A 24,881-nucleotide genomic window follows, 5' to 3' on the forward strand; every position below is an offset into this window, starting at 1 on the left:
AACCCAGGGTGACGCGGTTGGCAGGCCTGGCTTTAAAAAGTTCCCGGTCGGGCTCCGCCTAGCCGGCAGCCGGCTCCACCCAAAGTCTAAATCCCAGGCGGCCACCGGCTCCTCCCAGTTCTGTGAACTACAAGTCCCGCCATCCCTCGCGCGGGTTCTCCCGCCTCCCCCGTGCTCCTCACAGGCGTCGCCTGTGAGTCGGCCAAGAGCGCCTCCCATTGGTCTCTCCGCCCTGTCAGTCACCTGGGAGTATTGAGGGGCGGGTCTGAGGTGGAGATCCGGATCCGGAGCGGCTGAAAGGCGGAAGTGGAGGCCGGAGCCTGGGACACCGCCGGGGGGAGAGGAGCGGAGCCAGTCTGAGCCCCGGCCCCAAGTAACGCTGCAGCCCCGGAGCCGCCGTGAGTGTGCCTGTCCCGAGACCCAGTGTCTCGCTTGCGTTGAAGCCTCTTGGGGGCAGTACTTCCTCCCGCCCAACCTCAGCTTAGGGGGATACTGACCCCTCCCCCGACCCGTAGCCCCCACTTAAGGGGCTCCCCAGGCGTCGGGCCAAAGTGGGGGCCCTTCTTTCCATCTTTTACCTGCCCTTTATGAACCTTGGGAAACCGCCAGGGCTCTCCTCTGGACTGTCCAGTCCAGTTGTGGAGGGAGAGACCCCAGATTCTGTTTCCTCTGCTCCCAGAACTGAAGGAATCTTTGCTGGGTATGAAGGAGCCTGTCTTCCTTCTCTATAGAGGTGGCGAGGAGTGCTGTCTGTCGTCGTTTTCCTCTCCCCTCGACCCCGTCCCATAAAAACAGTTGTTCCCTCCAGCCCTAGAGAAATTTTATCTCGATTTCCTGGGGGGCCGAGGGGTCCTGGGTGAGAGCCTGCCACACTCACAGGCTCCCACAGCTCCTCACTTCCTCTCTTTCTTCGAGCCAGGGAGCCAGCCAGGATCTCGGCAGAATTTCAAGTCTGGGCCACTTTTTAGAAACGAGCTGTCTTCTTGTCTTGCCCCCTCCACCCCCAACCCTGTCCTCTAGTTATGTTGTTCTCTAGTTGTGTTCTCTGAGTGTATCTCTCTTCCTGCCTCTGAAAAATTTAGCTGAGGTTTGCTTAATCCTTAGCTACAGATCACAGATCAGGGTGGATCTGCCCATTCATTATCTTCTCTCACCCCTCCTCTCCCCCTCCCCCTTGCTCCAGGCTCAGCCCGGTCCTCCCAGAGCACGTGAGTTGTTTCCAAGCTGCTTCAGAGGGACTGCTTCTCCTGGGACTGCTTCTGCTGGTCTTTAGGGAGTAGGGGAAAGACAAAAAATGAGGAGTGTGGTATTGAAGGGTCCCGGCCTATCTCTTTCCCACTCTCAAAAACACACATGCACCTCCTTGATCAACAGGTCTATGCCACTTCTGTCTAGTCTCGGGGCCTCTTCAATCCCTTCTGGGCTTGGACAAATTGTAGATTACAGAGGAGTAAATTGAGACCACAGTGGCACCTCTGGGTTCTTAATGTGCTAATTTTTGTAGCCCAAGGAATTCCCAAGCATGCCAGAAAGTACTGATTCCTCCACAACACCCCCTCCCCGCCGCCTGCCCCCGCCCCCCAGCCTTTCCAAGAGGCAGCCTGTACTGACATCTGATCCTTGTCTATTGCTTGGAACTTAGGTGTGTGAAATGGCTGTTGTCTCAGACCAGGCTTGCAGGTTTTGTTATGTGGCCAAAGTACAGGCCAGAGACTGTACCTTAATGAGAGTAGCCTGACTCTTTGAGGCCATGACTGATCCTTGCTATCCTTAGCCAAGGAAGAGAGAAAAGACCATGTAGTCTTGGGAATTTCTGTAGCTCTTCAGTGTTCTGGGCCATCTTTACTGCCCTTACAGTGCTAAACATTTTTTGTCTTGGGACCTTTTTGACTAGTGCCTGACACCTACAGACATTTGAGCTAGACCTGGGATGCATTTATTTCATTGGGGGGGGGGGGGGGGGGGAGGACGAACAAGGGGGGAGGGGGTCAGAAAGAGAGAGGGAGAAGCAACCTCTCTGCTGAGCAGGGGGCCCGATGTGGGGCTCGATCCCAGGACTCTGAGATCACGACCTGAGCCGAAGGCAGACGCTTCACCGACTGAGCCACCCAGGTGCCCCCATTCATTTCATTTTTATCAGACAACAAGAACGCCTTCATTTATTAGGGTCAGCTAATAATGGATCACAAGCTCTCTATCTGTGGTCGTCTTTGGAGGGTCGTTGGAGACTTCTGCAGTCAGCCTAGTTTCTCTCTAGTCTGGTCAGCCCGTGCCTCTGAGGGACAAGGCCAGAGAGGCTGCCTGCTCACTGACCATTGGTGTCTGACCGAACTTACCTCCTTGGTTTCTGTGGTTTCTGGAACTCTTTTGGAGTCCCAGGATGAGGCTGCCAGCCTTCTGAGGGGACCTTCTTTGTCTGGACATGCTCTCCCAGCTAGGATTCTGAAATAGGTTTTTTTTGAAGGAGAAGCTCTCCTTTAGAGAGACGTGGAAGGCATCAGTGCCCTGGGTAGTTAGGCAGCCACTTCTGGCATCCAGGGTTTGCAGAGTCCAAGCAGTGATCTGATGTTGCTTGGCAGAAAGAGGGAGGGCTCTGTGTGAGACAGAAGCCTCTCCTCTCTTGCCTCTTCAACTAGTTGGACTTTCCTGCATTCATACAATAGAGAGGAGGTGGTAACAACTGATTTTTTTTTTCAAAGATTTTATTTATTTATTTGACAGAGATCACGAGTAGGCAAAGAGAGAGAGAGGAAGGGAAGCAGGCTCCCGGCCAAGCAGAGAGCCCGATGCGGGGCTCGATCCCAGGACCCTGGGATCATGACCCAAGCCGAAGGCAGAGGCTTTAACCCACTGAGCCACCCAGGCACCCCGGTAACAACTGATTTTTATTTTATTATTGTTATTTCTAAAATTTTTTATATTTTTACTTGAGAGAGCAAGCAGAGAGAGAGAGAGAGAGAGAGCATGAGCAGGGGGCAGGGATGGGGCAGAGGGAGAAGTGGATTCCCTGCTGAGTAGGGAGCCTGACACAGGGTGATCGCAGGACCCAGGGATCATGACCTGAGTTGAAGGCAGACACTCAACTGACTGAGCCACCCAGATGCCCCAACAACAAGTTTTTAGAAATCATTTCAAAGTTGCAGTTTTTTAGTGCATGTTTCTTATAGGAAACAAAGTTCTTTTCACACCTGTTCCTCGCAGAGTCCTGGGAGATAGTGGGATTTGTATCATTTTAGAGATGATGCTGAAGGAATTTAAGTAGCTCGCCTTAGGTCTTCCAGTTAGAAAGCTTGGGCTGTTAGAAAGCTGGGGCTTGGGATTTGAGAGTCGATGTGCCTCGTCTTCCCTGAGAGTGAGCCCTCCTTGGGTCTGTTTAAGGAATGAGCACACAGGGTGAGCAAGCAGGGGCCCTAGTGCAGACCCTTCACCATCCCTCGTCATTGTTGCCCCTCCTCTGCTTCCGTTTTCTTCCCCACCCCCCACTCCACTCTCCTATCCTCCTGGATCCCCATCTCCTCTGCCTCCATGGACCATGGCAGTTATGAGTCCCAGGTCAGTACTCTCCAGGGCCTGATAGTTTGCTGACATCTGTACCGTTAATTTCTGGGAACCTGAAAGCCGTGATGGCTAGAAAATGAAAGTAAAAGTGAGTGGGCTCAGGGGTCTCTCCGGGCAGGGTTATGGGTGATGGGAGCCAATAGAGACTGCTTCTGCTTCACTCCCCTCCACCACCACCACCACGTTCTCCTTGGTGGTGCTGCTGCTGCTTGCAGCTGGGAAGATGGTGGCTCTCCACCAGGAGCTCCTTTTGCCAAAATTTACATGGAAACAGCAAGGTCATAAATTTAAATTTAGCCCCATGAAGCAAGTACTTCTTTTTTTTTTTTTTTTTTAGGTATTTCTGGGATTTTTATTGACTTTTAAAATAAAGCTCACATAGTATCTTCTTAAAGCCTTGTTATAAACATTAGTTTTGTTATAAACATTGTTATAAACATTATAAACATTAGTGACCTTAATTTAAGCCTGATTACATCGAAGATGCAAATTATTATCGCAGCCTTTATCATTGTCACAAACAAAAAAATACAATGATAATTTTTAGTTCTACCCATTTCCCCCTCTATATTTACCTCTGCTATAAAAGCTTAGAGATAATTAAAGGGAGATAATTAGTTATCCATACTGAGTCTTGAAATATATGAAGATCTCAGTTCACATTGAACTAAAGTAATTTTCCATGAAAGAGCAAACAAACTACTTCAGTTTATTCCATATTCCTTTGCTGCATTTTAATCTATTCCAGCAAAGAAAAAAAAATCCCTTGTTTTTTGTTTTGTGTGGTAATATCTCTCTCTATTTGTATACATTTTAGGTTCTCATATGAAAATATATTCTAATCTGTTTTATTGACTCTCTTACCATATTTTCTACATATATTGAGAAAACTATAGTTTGCAAGTTATATCTTACCCTAGGAATAACTTCACAATCAGTGAATAACAGAACCAACAAAAAGAAAATGATTTGGAAGATTGAAGAAAATTGCTCTTATGTTTCAAAAAAAATCATCATGCCTAGGAAATTAATGAATATGACCCTAATAACAAAATGAAGCAAGTACTTCTTAGAGAGAACTTTCTTCCTCTGACCCTTGCCCGGTAAACAGTTGGTATGGTAGGGTGGAAAGCACGAGAGCTGGAGAGTCAGCCCCAGCTGAGTTGTCATCCGGACTCCCCCACTTAACCAGTCACAGGGCCTTGGACTTGCTACATGACTTTGTTGAGCCTCTGTTTCTTCCAGTAAAATGGGGATACAAAGTATTTTGCAGAATTAGAAACAGAGGGTAAAGGAGCTAGTTCAGACCCTGGCACAGGATAGATAGACACAAATAGCAATTTTGTGGATTGGTGAGGTTCTGAAGACGAATTATAATTCATTTCTAGGATTTTTTTTTTGTTTTTAAGATTTTATTTATTTATTTGACAGAGAGACACAGCAAGAGAGAGGACACAAGCCAGGGGAATGGGACAGGGAGAAGCAGATTCCCTGTGGATCAGGGAGCCCAATGTGGGGCTCCATCCCAGAACACTGGGATCATGACCTAAGCTGAAGGCAGATGCTAACGACTGAGCCACCCAGGTGCCCGCATCCCTAGGATTCTGATTCAGCATCTGTACCAGGTGTTGCTGTGATGCCTGGTGCTTTGCTTGATGGTTTTGCATGTTGTCTCACCTTGTAGATAGCAATCAGAGTTGTTGTAGGTTGTCTTCCCATTTTACAGAAGAGAATGCTCAGCCTTGACACTGCTTTTCCCATTGGTCTTCTCAGACCCTGCTGGGGTCATGTGCTGTGGAGACTCAGAGCCGGAGACTGAGAGAGGGCTTTGCGTCTTCTAGGTCCTTCCATCCTCCTCTTAAACATTTTTGCATTAAAAAAAGTCCTGGATCTGTTACAGATAATGCAAAGTTTTCGTGAATCTAAGCTAAAACAAGAAACTCAAAGGCAATATTTTGGTTGTGGCAGGCTGCTTCGTGTTCAGTTCCTAGATTCCTGGCGTTTTTGCATTTCCTCTCCTCTGACTTTAGTTGGGGTACTTTTGTTGGGGCTATTTAAGAAGCCCTGCTTCAGATAGGATTTATAAACTGGGATGGCACGAAGGTCAGGGGCTTTCAGGAGCCATGGCAGAGGAGAATTGGAGTATTTCTTAAGGAGCCCTCCTCATGAAGAACCCGATATTTTAAGAGACTAGTTTTCAGATTATATATCTCCGTCTCCTCTTTGTAGGAACAGTAATACAAGTAAAAGTGCAGCTTTTTCAGCTTTGCTTGCTGTGCCACGTGCTCTCCTTAGCCCTTCGCATGTCGTGACTCCTTAATCCCCAGGAGGGCCGCTCTGTATTGAATCCCCTTGTTGAGGTGGGGAACTCGACAGCCAGCGGTCACAATCCAGTCTGTACTCAGATCCTCATACAGCACAGCCCTTCTGGCCCCATGTCTGGGCTCTGTGCTCTTCCCTTTGCCCAGAGGGCTCTTCTCCCCCTCCCCGGCCTGAGAGCTGCATCTCCAGACCTTGCTCTCCAAGTGCAGGTGGAACATCACTTCCTCTGTGAAGCCTTCCCTTCCCCCAGGGAGGCTGAGGGCTTCTCCCTGCCCTTCCTCTCAGCACCCCTTGTCTACTGCATGAACCCTATAGGGGCACAGATCATGTCCTGTTTTATCCATGCGTCCAGTCCTCACCTGGTCCCCATCACGGATGCCCCCTCCTGCGGTTGTTAAAGGAAGGGGCAGACATTCCTAGTTGCCCTTGAAGCACATGGCTGGTTCACATCCTTGAACACACACTTTCTGAGCTCACACAGCGTGGACCTGGTGAATCCGGGAGTCACTTACATCCATCTGACCCCAAAGCCTGGGCTGTATCTTTGGCCTATCCTCAGGCAAGTTGCTCACAGATGGGAGACCAAACAGGTGGTTGGAGTCAAGGTTACAGTGCAGATGACACAGGGGTGGGGACAGGTCACAAACTAAATTGCCAGAGCAATCTGCCACTCTCAGTCTTTCCAGTGAAGGGTTTCTTTTCTTTTCTTTCTTTCTTTTTTTTTTTTTTTTAAATATTTTATTTATTTATTTGACAGAGATCACAAGTAGGCAGAGAGGCAGGCAGAGAGAGAGGGGAAGCAGGCTCCCCGATGAGCAGAGAGTCCGATGCGGGGCTCAATCCCAGGACCCTGGGATCATGACCTGAGCCGAAGGCAGAGACTTTTTAACCCACTGCACCACCCAGGCGCCCCTCCAGTGAAGGGTTTCGTCAGGAAAGGTGGCCATGGCTTTGGTCGTCCACAGTCCCGTGGGTCACCTTCTACAGTATGAGTATTTGATCGCTAGGCTGCTGCAGCTTCTCGTGCTGAGGCGGCACTGAGGCCAGGCCGGGACTTAGCGATGATCACTGGGAGTGACTTTAACTCTGGTCTAAGGGTGCTGCTTGGCACATCTGCTACGCTCATTCTCGAAGGAGGAAGGTCTTAAGAGAGTGGCATCAGCAGAGGTGTAGACTGGCAGTGGTGAGAGCAGCCTTGTCTATGGAACCTGCTGGCATGGACTTTAAACTCCCAGGCCCCGTGCCTGTGGAATGTGGTTCTTGGGACTGTTGGTGCAGCTCCTGCTGCCCCTCTTCCCGTCTGCCCCTTGGGCAGCTCCCTGTAGAGTTAGTTAACTTGTCTTAGGAATGTGAGTTTATGGTCACTGGAGTCCTTGGATTTCATTTTGTCACAGGATGAGCCAGTGCCTGCCTTTTTTTTTTTTTCTTCTTTTTTAAAAGATTTTATTTATTTGAGAGAGAGAGCACAAGCAGGGGGAGTGGCAGAGGGAAAAGCAGGCTCCCCACTGAGCAGGGAGCCCAATGTGGGGCTCGATCGATCCCAGGACTCTGGGATCATGACCTGAGCAGAAGACAGACACTTAACCAACTGAGTCACCCAGGTGCCCCTCTTTTTTTTTTTTTTTTTAAATAAACGTTATTTCAGGATAGTTTTGGAACAAGTGCACACCGTAGTACAGTTTTCTCACCTGCCCAGTGTCCACCATTAACATCTTACGTTAACACAGTACATTGGTCACAATGAATGAACCAGCTTGGATACATAATTATTACTTAAAGGGGCACCTGGGTGACTCAGTCATTGGACGTCTGCCTTTGGCCTTGGTCGTGGTCCCAGGGTCCTGGGAATTGAGTCTTGTGTCAGGCTCCCTGGCTCAGTGGGAGGCCTGCTTCTCCCTCTCCCATTCCCCCTGCTTGTATTCCCTCTCTCGCTGTCTCTCTCTGCCAAATAAATAAATAAAATCTTTAAGAAAATTATTAATTAAAGGCCCGTACCTCATTCATATTTCCTTACCTTTTTCTGTTCCAAGATCCCCTCCTGATACTATACAAAATTTAGTCATTGTGCGGCCTTAAGGCTCCTCTTGGCGGAGGCGGTTTCTTAGACTTCCCTTGTTTTTGTGAGCTCGACCATTTGAGGAACACTGGTCAGGTATTTCTTAGTGCATTTTTCAGTTGGGATTTGTCTAACGCTTTCCTCACGGTGACACGGAGGTTAAGAGTTTTGGGGAGGCAGACCATGCAGGTGAAGGGCCTCTGTCATCATGGTCAAGGGCACAGCCAACTACCGTGACTTGTCACTCTTGGTGTCACCCTCGGCCACCTGGCTGAGGTGATGTGGGTCAGGTTTCCCCACTGTGACATCATGGTCTCCCCGCTGACCCCATGTCCTGTCCTCTTGGGAAGGAAGTCCCTCTGTGCTGCGCACACTGTAGTGACATCCCTCTCCCTGAGGGCCGTGGATCTGCATGAATTATGTGGAATTCTTGGCACGGGGGAGATCGGTCTGCCTTCCCTCATTTCTTCCTTTCTTCATTTATTTATAATGGTCCGAACTCTTGGGTACTTATTTTCACCTTCAGTTTATAAAATCCAGTACTACTTTGTCATATTGCTCAGGTTGTTCCAGGTCTGCTCCCTGGGGAGCGCTGTCTGTGCCCTTGGGGCCACCCCCATTTCCTTTTTTGAGCACCTCTTCACTCCTTGGTGGTGTGACAGGATGCTCCAGGCTCCCCTTGTCTGCCTCCTGCCCCAGGCCTAGAATCGGCTGTCTCTCCATGACTGCACTGCCTTCTTAGTAACCATTTCCGCCAAGTATGTCGATCCAGAGCTGTGTACATGGGTTCAAGTTGTGTCTCCTCTTGGTAGCTAGTCTCTGAAGACACTGGAAGTAGACAAGGTGGAGATGCCCCCCGGGGAGATGTGTGTGTGTGGGAATCATGGTGGTTGACCCCAGTAGCAGGGCCGCTGCTTCTTGACTCACACGTTCATACGTCCCGTAGCCCTCCCTGATGCTTGGACTGATTCACAAAGGGTCAGGTGTGGTTTTACTCTGGAGTTTACTGTCCCGTTGGGAAGATGAGCTACATCATCATCCCGGACTTCAGGTGCTAAGCTCTCCAGCCCAACCTTCTAGGGCTCTGGGTCTTACAAGAGAGCCCATGTGGCCCGGGCCAGCGTTATTTTGCTGCCATTCAAAAACAGACCTCCCCTTCAGGAGGGTTTCTGGCTCTAGGCAGGCCCAGGGCTGTGGCTGTCACTTTGAGCTGTGATCCTGAATCATTGAATAGCTTAAATCCTTCTGTTGTACTGTCAGCCCTCTGAAGTGTAACTTGAGCCCTTCTGGAAACACTAACTTGGGATCTTAACAGGAGTTGGTTTACAAGCCTCTAATCTTTCTATTCATAGCTGCATGTGTGTCCCCTTCAGGTGGCTCTGTCAGAGCATCCTGGGGCGTGGGGGAGGGCGTAGGTGGCCTTCCTCACCCTGGCTGCTCTCCTAGTCATCACATTGCTCTCTGAGCTGCTCGGAGGCTGTGGTGATTAATGACGCCGATTTCCAAACCTCTAGCATTTCCAGCCTAGTTCTTTAAAAGGAACTCTGGTTTCTTTGTCAGCTGTCCTGGTCCTGTCCCCTCCCCCACTCCACAACTGAACTACTTCTTCCCTTTCCTGAAAGAGGCTTTGAAATGGAAGGAAGGGCATTGGGCTTTAAGATGCTTTCTCTTGTGGGGCTCTTTCTTTCTCTCTCTCTCTTTTTTTTCCCTAAGGGGTTATGGTTTTCTGGTAGAGGGTTCAACTTTGCTAGTTTTTCTGGATCATGGTGGTCCCTCCTCCATTCTTGTGGCTTTGGAAGCCAGTCTCCAGAGAATACGTGGTTATGGTTACTGACAGACACAGGACGTCAAGGGTGAGCTGGTCCTTTTTCCAGGACACTGTTGAAAGTCATCGTCTCAGTCTGTTTGGGCTGCCATAGCAAAATGCCACAGACTGGATGGCTTATAAGCAAGGAAATTAATTTCTCACAGTTCTGGAGGCTGGGAGTCCAAGATAAGGGTGGCATCCAGCATGGTCAGGTTCTGGTGAAGGCTATCTTCCAGGCTGACTTCTCGCCTCACCTGGTGGGAGGGGAAAGGGAGCCCTCTGGAGCCTCTTTGAGAAGGGCACTAACCCCGATCATGAGTGTGCTACCCTCCAGCCTAATCACTTCCCCAAGGCCCCACCTCCAGATACCATCACCCTGGGATTAGGATTTCAACATACCAATTTGAGGGGTGGGTGGCAGGACACAAACATTCAGACCCTAGCAGTTGTCCTGTTCAGCGTTCTCTCCCAGGAAGGGGCACTGAAGTGTGGGGTCCAGGGAGAGAGCAAGAGAATGAATGTGTGACCCGTGGATAACATACTGATTGAGGATCCGCTTCCTTCGCAGGGACTTCCAGGGCCAGGGGCTTCCCCACCTCAGCACTGTGCTTGCTTGGATTTAGGCCCTCTGCTGGGAGTCTTTCCGGGAGCCTCTTCCCAGCAGCTCTAGGAGATGGGGGCCCTAGTCTCTCTGTTTACATGTAAGGAAGTGGGGGCCGTGACACAATACCAGGTCACCCTAGTACATAGTGGCTGCGGGAGTGGAACTGGAGTCGCTCTGACTCTGGCACTGGTGCCCTTAGCCCCTGTGCAGAAGGAACCTAGTAGGTCCTGTCTGGGGTAGTGAGGAGGCTCTGCAGCTGGGTTGTGGCTCTGTGGGGTTGGGGGGGAATGAGCCGACTGGCAGGTGGATGTGGATTTAAACCTTCAGCTGCCCCATCACTTGCCAGACCCAGCCAGGCCTATGTACCACATTTATGAGCACATGCTGCACATCAGGCATGACATTAGGTGCTGTTAAAGGAAACCCAGGGACACCTGGGAGGCTCTGTTGGTTAAGCTCAGGTCATGATCCCAAGGTTTTGGGATCGGGTCCCGTATTGGTCCCCTTGCTTAGGGCAGAACCTCCTTCTCCCTCTGCCTGCCGCTCCCCCTGCTTGTGCTTGCTTGCATTCTCTCTCTCTCTGACAAATAAAATCTTAAAAGAAAAAAAGGGGCTCCTGGGTGGCTCAGTGGGTTAAAGCTTCTGCCTTCGACTCAGGTCATGATCCCAGGGTCCAGGGATCAAGCCCCACGTCAGGCTCTCTGTTCAGCAGAGAGCTTGCTTCCCTCTCTCTCTCTGCCTGCCTTTCTGCCTACTTATGATATCTCTCTCTGTCAAATAAATAAATAAATCTTAAAAAAAAAAATCTTAAAAATGAAGGAAACCCGTAGTGCAGCCTTTCAGAATTTTGTTGTGAGGTCCTTCTCATCTACAACAGTGGCTATTTATTTGACAGAGAGAGATCACAAGCAGGCATAGAGGCAGGCAGAGGTGTGGGGGAAGCAGGCTCCTTACTCAGCAGAGAGTCCGATGTGGGGCTCGATCCCAGGACCCTGAGACCATACCTGAGCTGTGAAGGCAGAGGCTTAACCCACTGAGCCACCCAGGTGCCCCTTTGACCTTGTTTTTTGTTCATTGGGCAGCCTCTGACCACAGCATATGTGATGTCTGAGCAAGAGGAATTTGGTTTGCTGGTGTCTGATACCGGATTCTCTTTTCCCCGTTTGCCTCCCAAACACAGCCTCTGTCCCCTGCTCTCTGTTTAGGAGCTGAGGGCAATGAATTAAATTGGCTTTCTTTTGTTTTCAGATTTTCTGGAAAGTCAGGGAGGGTTTGTGAGGGGCATCAGTTGCACTTGTTGGTATGAGTAGCCGGATGAACAGGTGTTGCCGATGACCCTGACATTCAGCAGAGGTTCTTGGCGTCTTTCTGGGCCTCGGCAGCAGCCGAAGTGGCAGCTGTCCCAGCTGGTGCTCTTGGTCCCTGCTGAGACCCTCCCGCGCCAGAGGGTAAGATGGGCCCTGCATTGCTGAGATTCCAGTAGTCCTGTAGTAACTGCAGGAGCAGCACCAGCGCAGCGTGTTGTCTACAGGGACCCCATGCCTGTCCTCACTCGCTTTTACGCTACCCGGGCTCCTCCACCCCACCGGGGCCGCAGCCAGTGTGGGTGGCGCCAGGGAAGCTTCTGTGCCTTGCCTGGCTTTCTTCTTAGCATCTCACCTGGCACCGGCAGGTGAAGAGCTGGGTGGTGGGGTATGAACCACCCCTCAGCCTCAGGCCCGTCTGCACCAGGCCTCATAGCCAGGGGGTGTGGCTTTGTGCCGCAGAAGGTGCCAGACTTCACATGGAGCTCTTGCTTGAGGCTTCTTAGAGAGCTGCCCTGGTTGGGGCCAGGCAGTCTGCCACAGCCTTGCTGACTGGGCTGTGCTGAGTCAGGGACTGGGTCCCCTTAGGGAGAAGAGTCTCTTGGGACTGCCAGCGTTGAGTGCCCAGGGCCCCGGGTGCCTCTTAGAATCAGAATGCAGGACAAGCCTTGTCTGGTCACAGCCTCACAGTCCCCTGTCTGTCTGGCCTTCCTCGCTAACCTGCCACCCAAACGCCTGACTCCTCTGTTGGCCAGCAGGACCCGGGAATGAGGATCTCAGAGCTGCCCATTGATTCCTCGGGCCCTTCTGTGGACAGTTACAGACAGTCCACACTGACCAAGTCGTGTCAGCAGATAAGTGTTGTAACCGCATCCCCTCTCCCCCCAACCCACCAGCAATCTTCCTGTGGGCACGGGAAGAAAGGGAGCAGGGACTGGAGGTTTCCATCCTCTGCCTGAAAGTTAGCGCTTGCTGAGTCAGCTTCTGTCCCCCTCTCCGGGACTGTCTGTCGTGGATTGCTGAGGAAGCGGCGCAAAGCTCAGGGAAGGCTTTCTTGTTCTTGCTGGGGCAAGGCTCTGGGAAGCTGGGAGTCTGTCCCTCAAGAGTGGCTTCTGCCTCACTCAGCTTGGCATCTTTCTGCCCAGGAGAAAGGGGCTCTAGAGCCCCAGGTTCTGCCTGGATGGTAGAAAGGACCACTTGGTCATGCGCATCTAGGGTTTAAGCATCCTGGAGCCCCTGCACTCTGGCTCCTTCTGCAGGTATTAGAGCAGTTGGTGGCCTCAGCTGGAGCCCCTGTGGACCCCACCAGTGCCCTGTGGTGGGGAAGTCCAGGCACCCAGCCCCAGAGGGGCATTCTCACTGAAAGGGGAATACGATGAAACTGACCAGTTGAGGGAATTGGGTGGGCAGCTGGGGGCAGATTCAAGGGAGGGGAGCCAGCTCACTCAGAGCCCCTATCTGGGCTGATTTACCTCGCTCCCTCCTGGAAAGGGAGTGCTCTTACTCTGACCATGGAAACGTGGCACCCCCTTCCCCTCTTGCTGCCAGCTGTCCTAATCCTGAAGCCCCTACTTACCCGTGGCAGGAGGGGCCCTGGCCCGACTCACCCCATCGGCATTCTCCCCAGATCTCAACGTGCGTGGGCTTTTAAGCTTCTGGCTTCCAGGGCCAAGATTCCTCTGTTGCATTCCAGGTGGGACACAGGTCCTCTGTGTTGCGGTTCCATAGTCCTGGTCACATAGAATGATGTTCCTCTCTTTGATTCCATCTCCCAGCCTGCACCCCTATACCCCCTTGTTCTCAGCGCACACTCTCCGGACTGGTTGGAGAGTGCAGAGCCCCACTGGTGTAACCTTTCTCCTCATTGAAAAGACATAAATGTCATCTTCTCTTCTTATTATGAAGCTTGAAACAACTTTAAAATTCTTCAGTCCACAGTTAAGAACAGATACATTCTCGGTATGTGCATAGCAGTCCTATTTCTGTTGAACCGTGTTTGCTTGTGCCTTGTTAGGTGGGTTCCTTTGTTCTGTCTTGACCTTTTTTTTTTTTTTTTTAATTTATTTAAGTAATTTCCGCACCCAGAGTGGGGCTCGAACTCATGACCCTGAGGTCAAGAATCACATGCTTCTTTGAGCCAGTTCGGTGCCTCTCTCTTGGCCCTCTTCTAATTCAGGCATCATCTTTTTGTTTATCTTTATTATTCTGAATTTTGTCATACTATAGAAGAGGCAGAAGGTGTCTTATATACCTTCTGACTGGTTTCATGTCATTTATAAGCTTTAATTTCTCACCATTGTAGGCAAAATCCTATGCCAGAAACACTCCTTACCTTTTTACTGATCTGGAACTCACACATTGTAAGATTAACACCTCTCAGTTGGGCAGCTTGATGGGTTTTTACGTTTATGGACATATGTGTGTCTGCCTCCCAAATCAAAATAATAGAATTTTCCCATCGAGCAATATTTTTTTTTCCGGTTGATACAAACTCCGTTTTCTGTTGTTAGAGGCCATATCCTGTGGAAGCCCACATCGAGGGTGGCCGCCCTTCTTATTTGCAGTGGCTGTAATAACGTTGTCAATATTCTTGGGTTTTCTAGCAGTGATGGGGGAGCTCTGTTAGAGTCACGAGTCCTGGGCTTGGACTCTGCCACCACCTGGCTGTGACCCTGGGCAGGCCACCTCAGCTCATCTTCATCTCCTCCGTAATTGGAAAGAGGAGGATTAGGTCTTCAAGGACTTTGTGCTTTGACAACCAGTGTGAGTCAAAACTAGTTAGGCCCGAGTAGTATAATAAACCTGTCATTTGTCAGAGCCTCACCTTCAGCCTCATACTGCGCGGTACACACTGTATATTGTTGCACTTAACCTCCACAGCAGCCCCATGCGATCAGTATTAAACAATGCTGTGTTCTAGATAAGAGACTGAAGCTCACAGCAGACGCTTGTCTGACTTGGCCAAGGTCACTTAGCTAATAAACGGCGGAGCCAGGCTTTAAGTTCAGTTTCCTAAGTCCCAAGCTGCCACTTGCCCCGGGGGAAGGCTGACGAGTGTCTCATGTGGCTCATAGCTTGTGTTGCTTCAGACTTTTCTTCTGGCTCTGCCGCCAGCCAGAGGCCCGGGGAGTCCTGCTGTGAGTCTGCCTTCTGGTCCTGTGTGCTGGTCGTGGTGATTTTCTCCTTAGGGGAAGAGCTGTGTTCTTGAGCCTATGGGTGAATCATATCCTCCCCGGCTGATTTGGGCTTTTCAAGGTCTTCCACCTCCACCTTTGAACCCAATTACCTTTCCTCCTGTGCCTCACGTTTGGATCTCCTTAAGGGAACAAATTGCTTCTGCTCTCGCCTTTTCTTGCCCAGCTCTTGTGGTGTTAAATATTCAGGAATGCTTTCATCTAGAGTAGAGCTGAAGAGTCCCTGGCCAGAACCACCTCTAGGGGGCCCTGGGCGGGGCGGGTCACTTGGTTCACAGTCCTTCCCCCTCCCCTCCAAGGGCTAACCTTGAGTGAGCCCTTCTCAGCCTCTGGTCAACAGAGTCTGATTGGTTTCCCTCATCAGCTCACTATCCAGGCTGTGCCAGGACTGTCAGCTAGAGGAAGTCTCTGAAGCAAACAGGAAGCACGAGAGACACCCATCAGCTGGAATTGCTCACTCTATTACCAGGAAGGACAAAAAGTATGAACTGGGTGACTTCATGCTTAGAGAAGAGACGTTTCTGGTGAAGGCTAGAGCAAAGGGCGATAGTCCCGCAGCATCTGGTGTCGTGAAGGCCTCAGTAGTTGGCTCCCACCCCCAAGCTGATCCTGCTCTGTTGTCCATGGCGCTGATCTGGGGGTGTCTTACTGTTTTCTTGCATTCCTCCCTCCTTTCTCTATCAGCTCTAGCTCGTGTGCTTGAGTTGGCTGCCTAGAATCCTTGGGGGAACTTATTTTATAAAAACATTCTCTGGACTCCACTTCTAGAGATTTTAATTCAGGGGGCTAGGGTTATTTTTCTAAATGCCCTGTGTGGTTCTAATAACAGAAAGTTTGGTATCCACTTACCCATAGTGTCCAGAGTAGAGAGAAGCCAGGGTAAGGCAGAGCAGTGTTCTGCTCTCTCTCTGGCACCCGGCCCCAGAACCGGCTGGGTGTATGTTCAGGAGCGTAGGTCCTTCTGCCCTTTCATGTGCATTGCTGGGGAAAGTGTAGTGCACCCCCCAGCCCTTGCAGTCGCTCCCATTTCCTGTGAAGATGATGAGGTTGGGGATAGTGCTTCCTCTCCATGACCTCTGAACAAACCAAGGCTGAGATTTGGAGGGTGAGGGGAGCAGCTCATGTCAAGGAGAGTCTTTTGTCATGGTTTGAAGCTCTACCCATTTGAGCAGCTTCGTGAACATATCCAGGAGGAAATCCATCCTACTTACGTGTTTTTCCTGGTGTTGGAGAAACTGGCTTAAAAAATGAAATCTTTGGCCCATTCTGTATCTTGTAAGAAACTGACTACAACTTGGGCTCTTTTTTTTTCTTTTATCATTTAATTTTTTAAAAAGATTTTTATTTATATGCCAAAAAGAGCGTGAGCAGGGGGTGCAGCAGGCAGAGAGAGAAGCATGTTTCCCCTCAGAGCAAGGAGCCCCATTCGGGACTCGATCCCAGGACTCTGGGATCATGACCTGAGCCAAAGGCAGACGCTTAACTGACTGAGCTACCCATGTTCCTGGTTTTGTCTGAAAGAAGACTTTTTTTTTTCAACAGTAGTTTTGGTTATAATTCCATCACCTGAGCACCCGTGGATAATTCTTGCCATTGGTTCAGAAGATTCCCAGCAGCAGGCAAGCTCAGTGCATGAAATTACCTCTTTGCCACCTGCTAGGGCGCATCCTCAGCTTCCCAGGCTTGGGAGTGGAGGGCAGAAAGCTTCCTGGGGTTCTGGGTGTGGCCTTCACCTGTCTGAATCACTCCCTGGTCTTCATGTGCCCTTTGGGGCAAAATCAGCTTCCTCCATGGCTTTGTTGTCTGGGAAGTTTGAATACCTTTGGTCATGTGACCACCAAGTGAGGCCAGGAAAACCACGAGGCCACGCAGGCCATAAAAAGTACAATATGTGCCTGCTCAGGTGTCTCTGGAGGGCAGGACCAGCATCCAGGCAGAACATGTCACCAGCCTGTGTGTGCCAGGCAGAGCACCTACGGCACTTTATTATTTTTTTAAAATATTTTGTTTATTTATTTGACAGAGATCACAAGTAGGCAGAGAGGCAGGCAGAGAGAGAGAGAGGGGAGGAAGCAGGCTCCTTGCCAAGCAGGGAGCCCGATACAGGACTCGATCCCAGGACCCTGAGATCATGACCCGAGCTGAAGGCAGAGGTTTAACCCACTGAGCCACCCAGGTGCCTGACCTACAGCACTTTAAAAACAAAACAAAACAAAACAGGGTCACCTGGGTGGCTCAGTGGGTTAAGTGTCTGACTCTTGATTCTGCCTCAGATCATAATCTTAGGGTTGTGAGATCAAGCCCTGTATTGGGCTCCCCACTCAGGGGGGAGTCTGCTTTTTTTCCTTCTCCCTTCTCCCACTCCCTGCTTGGTCTTTCTAACTCTTTCTCTCTCTCTCTCTGTCTCTAAAATAAATAAAACATCTTTAAAAAGATAAAAAATTTAAAAAATAAATAGAAACTAAGCCCTCCTCCAGACCTTTATCAAAACCTCCAGGGGTTGGCTGCACAGGTGATTTTGACATGCAGACAAGGTCAGGGACCGCTGGATAAGAGTTATTTGTCCCTCCTCCTGGCTTGTTAACAATACCAGGTTCTGTCTGGGAAGGATCTGGAAACCCACTGATTGGATAGGGACAAGACTTAGATGTTATCTCTGTGTTTCTTGACTTGTGGGTGCTGGTTACTCCCCACCCCAGTAGCCCTCAGCCCCAGCTGCTCTGGTTTTGTTGCAATTGGGGACTTCATCTTCTGTCTCCATTCCCTCATACCTCCTGTAGTGCCCCAGCCACACTCTGCCGCCCAGCTGTCACGTGGATTTGTGGTAATAACCAACTTGTAATTCCATTGTGGTTTCCCTCTGCTGCTGTCGCCCCGCCTGGCCCTGGGCAGCCCCTCCCACTGGTGGAAGTAGTCAGGGCCTGCAAGATCCCTGTGACTGTTGGCGGGAGCCCCACCTTGCAGGCCAGCACAGCCACTGCCACGAAAAGGGGGGGCTCATTCACCAGCAACCAGACATCAAACACAGGGTGGGCGTTGTCTCCAGCATTCTTCCCACGGGCAGGGAGATGGGCTGGGAGATAAGGGGGAGCGTGCAGGCAGCCTGTGTCTAGCTCTGTCCCCTGTGTGCCGGGTGGCCGTGAGCTGTGCATATGTAACATCTGAGCGTCAAGCTGTTTACCTGAAGGAAAAAAAAAGGGGGATTGTTTTAAAGCTTTAAGGGAGGTGATGGTTGTGCAATCACTCAGTAAATGCTAGCTATCTCTCCAACTGATTTCCTTGGTGAGCACTCTGAATTCCCAGTGTGTAAGTAGGCCTTGTGAAGAAGGCTCGCAAAGAAGCCAGAAGCACTTGGGCCGCCTGGGTGGCGCAGGCAGTTAAAGGGGTTGGGTCTTGATACCAGCTCAGGTCATGATCTCAGGGTCCTGGGATGGAACCTGGCATTGGGCTCTGTGCTCAGCGAGGAGTCTGCTGAAGGATTCTCTCTCATTCTGCCTCTCCCACCATGCATGTGGGCACATGCTCCTTCACTCAACGCACTTTCTCTAATAAATAAATAAAACTTAAAAAAAAAAAAGGAAGCCAAAAAAGCTAAAAGCATAGACCCTGCCTCAAAGGGCCATAGAGTCTTGCAGACATCAATGACTGGGTGAAAAGAGAACCCCGTAAACTGTAAAATATGGTGGAACTAGCATGTATTGTCTCTCATCGAGATTCCCCCCCCCCAGCAATAGTGCCTTCCTTTATTCTTGGGGAAGAGGTGGCTCCCATTTCAAACCTCTTTTCCTTTGGCGCAGTCCAGAAAGGAAACTGTTGTTCCTGGCTAGTGAATCATTCTTCCTGAAGCTCACTTTTTAAATGAGTTGCCAGGAGGACAGGGATGTGAAAAAAGGATTTCAGACTGAACAAAGCAAGCCCTTTGCTGTCAGCTTCTTGCGTGAGCATAGCCCATCGCTTCCCACATATATGTCCTGTTCTTCATTCACGCCCCCGTCCTCTGACTGTGGGGGATGCACTCCCCTTGCTCAGGGGACAGGTGAGGGCTGGACTTGGGATCTGCTTCTAAACACTCTACCTACATTGACTCCATCATGCCAAGGGTAGTTGAATCAAAACTTTCTCTTTCAGGGAGCCTGGGTCGCTCAGTGGGTTAAAGCCTCTGCCTTTGGCTCAGGTCATGATCTCAGGGTCCTGGGATCGAACCCGCATTGGGCTCTCTGCTCAGCAGGGAGCCTGCTTCCCCCCTCCCCCTGCCACCCGCCTGCCTCTCTGCCTACTTGTGATCTCTGTCAAATAAATAAATAAATAAATAAATAAATAGATAAATAGATAAATAGATAAATAAATAAATAAAATATTTTAAAAAAAAAACTTCTCTTTCCAGCTTAGGTTCAGATGCTGTACAGATGCTCAGGACCAAATACCTCTCTCAGCACTCGTCTGTAAAACATCATGTATATGTTCTGTTATTTTTTAGTGTAAATCTTCTGGAGGCTTCTGAAGATAGGCTCATCCTTCTTTGCGCCTCCAAAGCTATCGCTAACAGTGACTAAGCTGTCACCAGCTGCTGGGGGTGCAGGTCTCGGTGTCCCTTGTCTTTGCCCTCCCGTACCTCCCCGGTTCTTTCTCTGCGTCACCCTCCGCCTCTGCCAGTAGAGAATGGAACTGAGGTCTCTGTTCATAAGGGAAATTTGGCAGCTGTTCCGACTGCCAGCAGAGCTCTCTGGCTTTGGTGTGTGTTTTGTGTTTTAATGTGTATGAGACTTCTGGCCCATCACAAATGAGACACCTGAGGGAACAGGTTCAGGATGGAGGAGCGAATGAGGCTTTGACCCCAGTGCACAGTCCAGCCTCAGACTGAGAAAGTTGGGCGGTCCTTCTCGAGATAGCAGGACAAAATGGCTATTTTGGCAACAACTTGCATTGGCCAGGCCCTCCCTGGTCCCCAAGTACCCACAAGCACTTGAGCTTGAGCTTGCTACTGGGACTCCCCGTGCCCTGGGCAGTCTCACCACTCACTCTGGCTGTGCACAGTGGTGGGCCGAGAGCTTAGCTAATGGACTGCAAGTTCATTATTTGTTCACCTACATCCTGGCGTGTTCCCAGATGATTTTTTGATACCCCAAGGCGCCTGTTAACTGCCACCAGGCTGCCATATGCTCGTTCTCCTGTGTGTGTTTAAATTGTATGCACATGCACATAGTTGGGATCGGGAAGCCAGTATGTTTGCTCAGAACCATGAGCCTTAAAGTTGGGAGACCACTTTCACTGCTCAGATGATTGTAGAGCAAATGGACTTGTCGTACATCCTAGCTAGGGCTCTTCTGCTAACTTCTGGGGCCTGGGGGGCCAGGAGTTGGCAAGAGGGGAGGTAGTTAGGTCCCTGGTCGGGGGGCAGAGGGAGAGACATGTGATCGAAGAAGGCCTCGCTGAGCAGCCGTCTCTGGACTGACCGGTACTGCTGATCTCTCTTGCAGTTGGAGGTCCCCCTCCTCCCTGAGTGCCTCTTCGCACAGCGCCGGCCCCCGCCCCACGCTCACTGGTACCACTACAGCAGGACGGGCCATGGCGGGTCGGGGAGGTGCAGCGCGACCCAACGGACCAGCTGCTGGGAACAAGATCTGTCAGTTTAAGCTGGTCCTGCTGGGGGAGTCCGCGGTGGGCAAATCTAGCCTCGTCCTCCGCTTTGTCAAGGGACAGTTCCACGAGTATCAGGAGAGCACAATTGGAGGTGAGTGGGCACAGGGGAGTGGGGTAGTCTTGGGAATGCCGGAGAAATAACTTGGCCTTGAGGAAAAAGGAGCCGCTTGCCCAGAGAGACTTAACGCGCGGGGTCGGCAGCACCTCTTCCTCACCTGGGCCGTCAGATTGAATCCAGCAGCCGGTCTCCCCCGCAGTGTCCCAGTAGTCCTCCTTCAGAACTTGGCTCATGGTTACAAACTGGCTGCTTCTCCTAATGACGCCACTGGAATATTGTGTGGCCTTGGCTAAGACCTTCCCACTGCCCTGGCCTTTGGGAGGGAAGAGGCTGGGACTGCATCTCTGAGGGTCCTTCCTGCTGTGCCAGACAGTGCATCTGTCCTGGCCTCTCCTACTTTCCAGAATGGGGAAATGGCCTGGTGAGTGGGCCAGTGTTCCTGAAGCTGACCTTTACCCTCGAGCACAGAGGCCATCCTTGATTTCCCAGTAGTCAGCATTTTAGCACGGAATGGTCTGGACTCGGTCCCCCGCCTTAGTGGCCAGGACAAACCTTGAGGGGCCAGGGCCGACCTTGGGCTTGAGTCATCCTTTCTCTACCCTCTTGGTAGGAGGTTTCCAGGCAGCTGGAAGCTAAACGGGCCGTGTCAGCAGTCTTCTGCTGCCTCCTCAGCACTCAAGTCAGGAGCTGGAGAGAGGGAAGTGAGGCAGTCCCCGGGCCCCTCCTTGAGCAGTGTGTGGGGGGGTAGCAGACAAGGCAAGCAGGCTTCCCCACAGGGCTCTCTGGGAGCCTCTGCTGGGTCCCAGGGCGTAGGGGGCTCCCACCTGCCTTGCCCAGCTCTGGGACTCCTCTGAAGCATATGCACAAGCGCTATGTGGTCCCTCCTTGTCTCCTCAGGCCCAAGATGGGGTCATTGTGTTCCCTGAAGGTTGAGCCACAGCGTGGCTGTGGCCAGTCAGGAGTGGGTCAAGGTCAAAGCGGGGGGTGGTAGCTAGCCGGCATGGCTGGAGGTGGCAGGGGCAGCTGGGAAGCCAGCCACCCGGCCTCCGCCTGGCAGCAGAACAGCGTGTACTCTCAGGCGTCCCCAATGTAGCTGAGTGTGTGACAGTGTCCTCAGGAAACCGAAGGCCAGTAACACCCCTGGGCTGGAGCAAATTCAGGGACTGTGGAGGTTTCCAGCTGGACTGTTCTCTGTGAGGGGAGGGAGGAGGAGGAGGAGGGGGGAGGAGTGGGTGGGCCCACCCCACCCTTCTGTGCTTGGAGAAGTTTTGCCTCTCCTTCCCCTTGCAGCATTCCTCTTCAGAGGGTACTCCCGAAATGGCTCTAGGGCGGGCAGATTTCCCCGCTGCCCTTGCCTGGGTGGGTCTGTAAAGCCTGTGAAGCCCTTGCCTGGGTGGGTCTGTAAAGCCTGTGCAGCCCCCTGCCGCCTCAACACGTGGCAGAAAAACACAGACTCCACGTACCCTCCTCGGGGCTGCCTTGGCTGTGGGGCTGAGGGCTTCTCTGGGCCAGTCGAAGCAGGGGGCCTCTGAGTGCCAGAGCCCAGGTATGGTACTAGAGACACCTGGGGGGGGCTTCTGGATTCCTTCCTGCCTTGTAACACCGCTTTCCCTCTTACAGCGGCCTTCCTCACACAGACAGTCTGTTTGGACGACACAACAGTCAAATTTGAGATCTGGGACACAGCTGGACAGGAGCGGTATCACAGCCTGGCCCCCATGTACTATCGGGGGGCCCAGGCTGCCATCGTGGTCTATGACATCACCAACACAGTAAAGATTTCCCCTTTCTTCTCGACACTTTGTTCCTGGATGGGGGTGTGGGCAGATTTCCTTTGTCATTTGGGGGGAGTGTCTCACCAGAATCTCCAGGGCGATGACAACTTAAATGGCTTGGCTCTGCCAGCTCGAGCTTCTCTAGTGAATGGCCCTGGGCAGAATGCCTCCTCTGTCTCTGACATTCTGGCCTTGTCTCCCCAGGACACGTTTGCACGGGCCAAGAACTGGGTGAAGGAGCTACAGAGGCAGGCCAGCCCCAACATCGTCATCGCGCTCGCGGGGAACAAGGCGGACCTGGCCAGCAAGAGAGCCGTGGAATTCCAGGTGGGGGGATGGATGGGACTTGGGGCCTGGTCAGCCAGCTCCACTTGCAGCTCAGCTTGGGCTGTTCCGGGCCTTTGCCACGGGCCAGGCCGGGAAGTGGCAGGTGAGCTTGTCTCTGCTGTCCTCTCCGGACTTGAGTGCGGGCCTAAAGCAGTTGTTTGCCTCTCCTTGTTCTTTTTCGTTGGTTGGTGACGTGTATGCATAAGAATCGCTGAAGCTGCTGCTTATTTTTTATGTAAACTGACTTTTTAATGAAATGTACTGAAAAAGAATTACTTTTTTTCCATATATCACATGCACAAGTAAAATTTACACAGTAAAAGAAGGTATATAGGACGAAATGCAAATCCTTAATTCAGAAACTCAGCTTCCCTTCCCCCAAATGCATCAGTTTCTCATTTTTAGAAACGTACACATGTGTATGAATCTCCTCCTCCCCTTTTTTAAAAAAGATTTTATTTATTTATTTGAGATGACGGGGGGCGGGGGAGAGCACAAGCTGGTTGGGGCAGGAGCACACTGCCCACTGAGCAGAGAGTGCAATGCAGGGCTCAGTCCCAGGGCCCTGGGATCATGACTTGAGGTGAAGGCTTGAAGTCAAGCCTTGACTTGAAGTCTTGATCTTGAAGTCAAGATGTGTAACTTGACTGAGCCACCCAGGCGCCCCTGAGTCCTGTTCTTTACATTGATCGGAGTGTGCTCTGTGTACTGTACATTTTTACCAGGCCCTAACTGATGGGCTTCTAGGTCGTTTGTAATATCGAAAGACAGAAACAGCACTGCGGTCAATATCCACAGACTTTTTTGTGCTTTTTCCATTTGTGCAAGTGCATTTGTAGGATAATGTTCTAGAAGTATTTCCTGGCTTAGTGATTTTGAAGAGTAAGAAGGCACAGTGGACCTAGGGAAACCTGAGTGAAACGTCTGCTAATGTCTTTGAGCTGAGAGGAGCTGTATGTGAAGCGAGGCCCTTGGGGTTATGGTGCAGGTGTCTGTAGCGGGAGGCACCAGGCAGGAGAGCCCTCGGCCTGAAAACCCCTGCATTGTGTCTGCTGTGTATAAGGCGACTGTGATGAGGGAAGATTTTTATCCTGGGCCCTGGCCCCTGCCAACTGTCATCATTTCCCTCCTACTCACTTTCTCACCTCCATCCAAATCAGGAAGCACAAGCCTATGCAGACGACAACAGTTTGCTGTTCATGGAGACATCAGCAAAGACTGCAATGAACGTGAATGAAATTTTCATGGCAATAGGTGAGTTGCTCGCCTCCCCTCCGCTGACCCGGGTCCTATCACTTGCCTGCTGTCGGTAGTACGTAGTAAGTAGGTCTTTAGGGTCCCCGTATTTAATTCCCAGATGTAGATAGTTCACCCCAGAAGTTTCTAAAGCCTTCCAAAGTCTCAACATTTTACCTTCTTACCCTTAGCTTATCACCTACCTAAAACCCTGCACGATCCTCCCCCTAACCTACTTCTTAGGATTTTTAGGCTTATCTGGTTCCGTAGTGAGTCATCCTGCCCAGGTTCAAATCCTTATTTTATTACCTAACTCCATGGTCCTAGGCAGGTTGTTTAACCTCTTTTTGCCTCAGTTTCCCAGAACACTCAGAATGCACGTGGCACATAGAAGCAAAGCCCTCAGTGGGCTACCACACACCAGGTGGTACAAAGGCCATCTTCCACTCAAGTGGACTTGGAAGGCCACTGGGTACCCCCCAAACACATTTTCCCCCTCCTCTTCCAAACAGCTAAGAAGCTTCCCAAGAATGAGCCCCAGAATGCAGCGGGTGCTCCGAGCCGGAACCGAGGTGTGGACCTGCAGGAGAACAACCCAGCCAGCCGGAGCCAGTGTTGCAGCAACTGAGCCCCCCTTGCCTGCCCACTGCCCCCACCTCCTCCGCCTGACCGACCCGACTGGAATCCACTCTAACCAATCGCACTTAACGACTCGGGCTACCACTGGGGGGTTGGGGGCAGGGGGAGGGGTCTGCCATGATTTCTCCATAGAATTTTGATCATAGGCCGGAGTGAATTATTCCACCTGCACCTTTCTGTACAAATACTAATTCAATTTTAAGTCTTAAGTCACTTTTTTAATATATATGATCTGCTCTTCCCACTTCCAGCCCTTTCTACTGCTCTCCCACTCTTCCTTTGCTGGTAGTAGCCACGTGCCCCTGTTTCCCACTCCCCTTGTATGTGTGGAGGCGGGGGTTTGGAGCAGGTACCCTTCTTT

At 51.1% G+C, this 24,881-nt stretch overlaps 1 protein-coding gene across 1 annotated transcript; it reads left to right on the forward strand.

Annotated features, from left to right (window-relative positions):
* Positions 1–265: 265 nt before the first annotated feature.
* Positions 266–24,770, forward strand: RAB5C (RAB5C, member RAS oncogene family). The gene is made up of 6 exons (XM_059379163.1): positions 266–398; positions 20,323–20,576; positions 22,164–22,315; positions 22,523–22,645; positions 23,806–23,899; positions 24,394–24,770. The coding sequence occupies exons 2-6, from the start codon at positions 20,411–20,413 to the stop codon at positions 24,507–24,509; spliced, it is 651 nt and encodes a 216-aa protein (XP_059235146.1). The 5' UTR covers positions 266–398; positions 20,323–20,410; the 3' UTR covers positions 24,510–24,770.
* The last annotated feature ends 111 nt before the right edge of the window (positions 24,771–24,881 follow it).

The sequence above is a fragment of the Mustela nigripes genome, chromosome 16 (genome assembly GCF_022355385.1).
Source record: "Mustela nigripes isolate SB6536 chromosome 16, MUSNIG.SB6536, whole genome shotgun sequence".
Lineage (NCBI taxonomy): Eukaryota > Metazoa > Chordata > Mammalia > Carnivora > Mustelidae > Mustela > Mustela nigripes.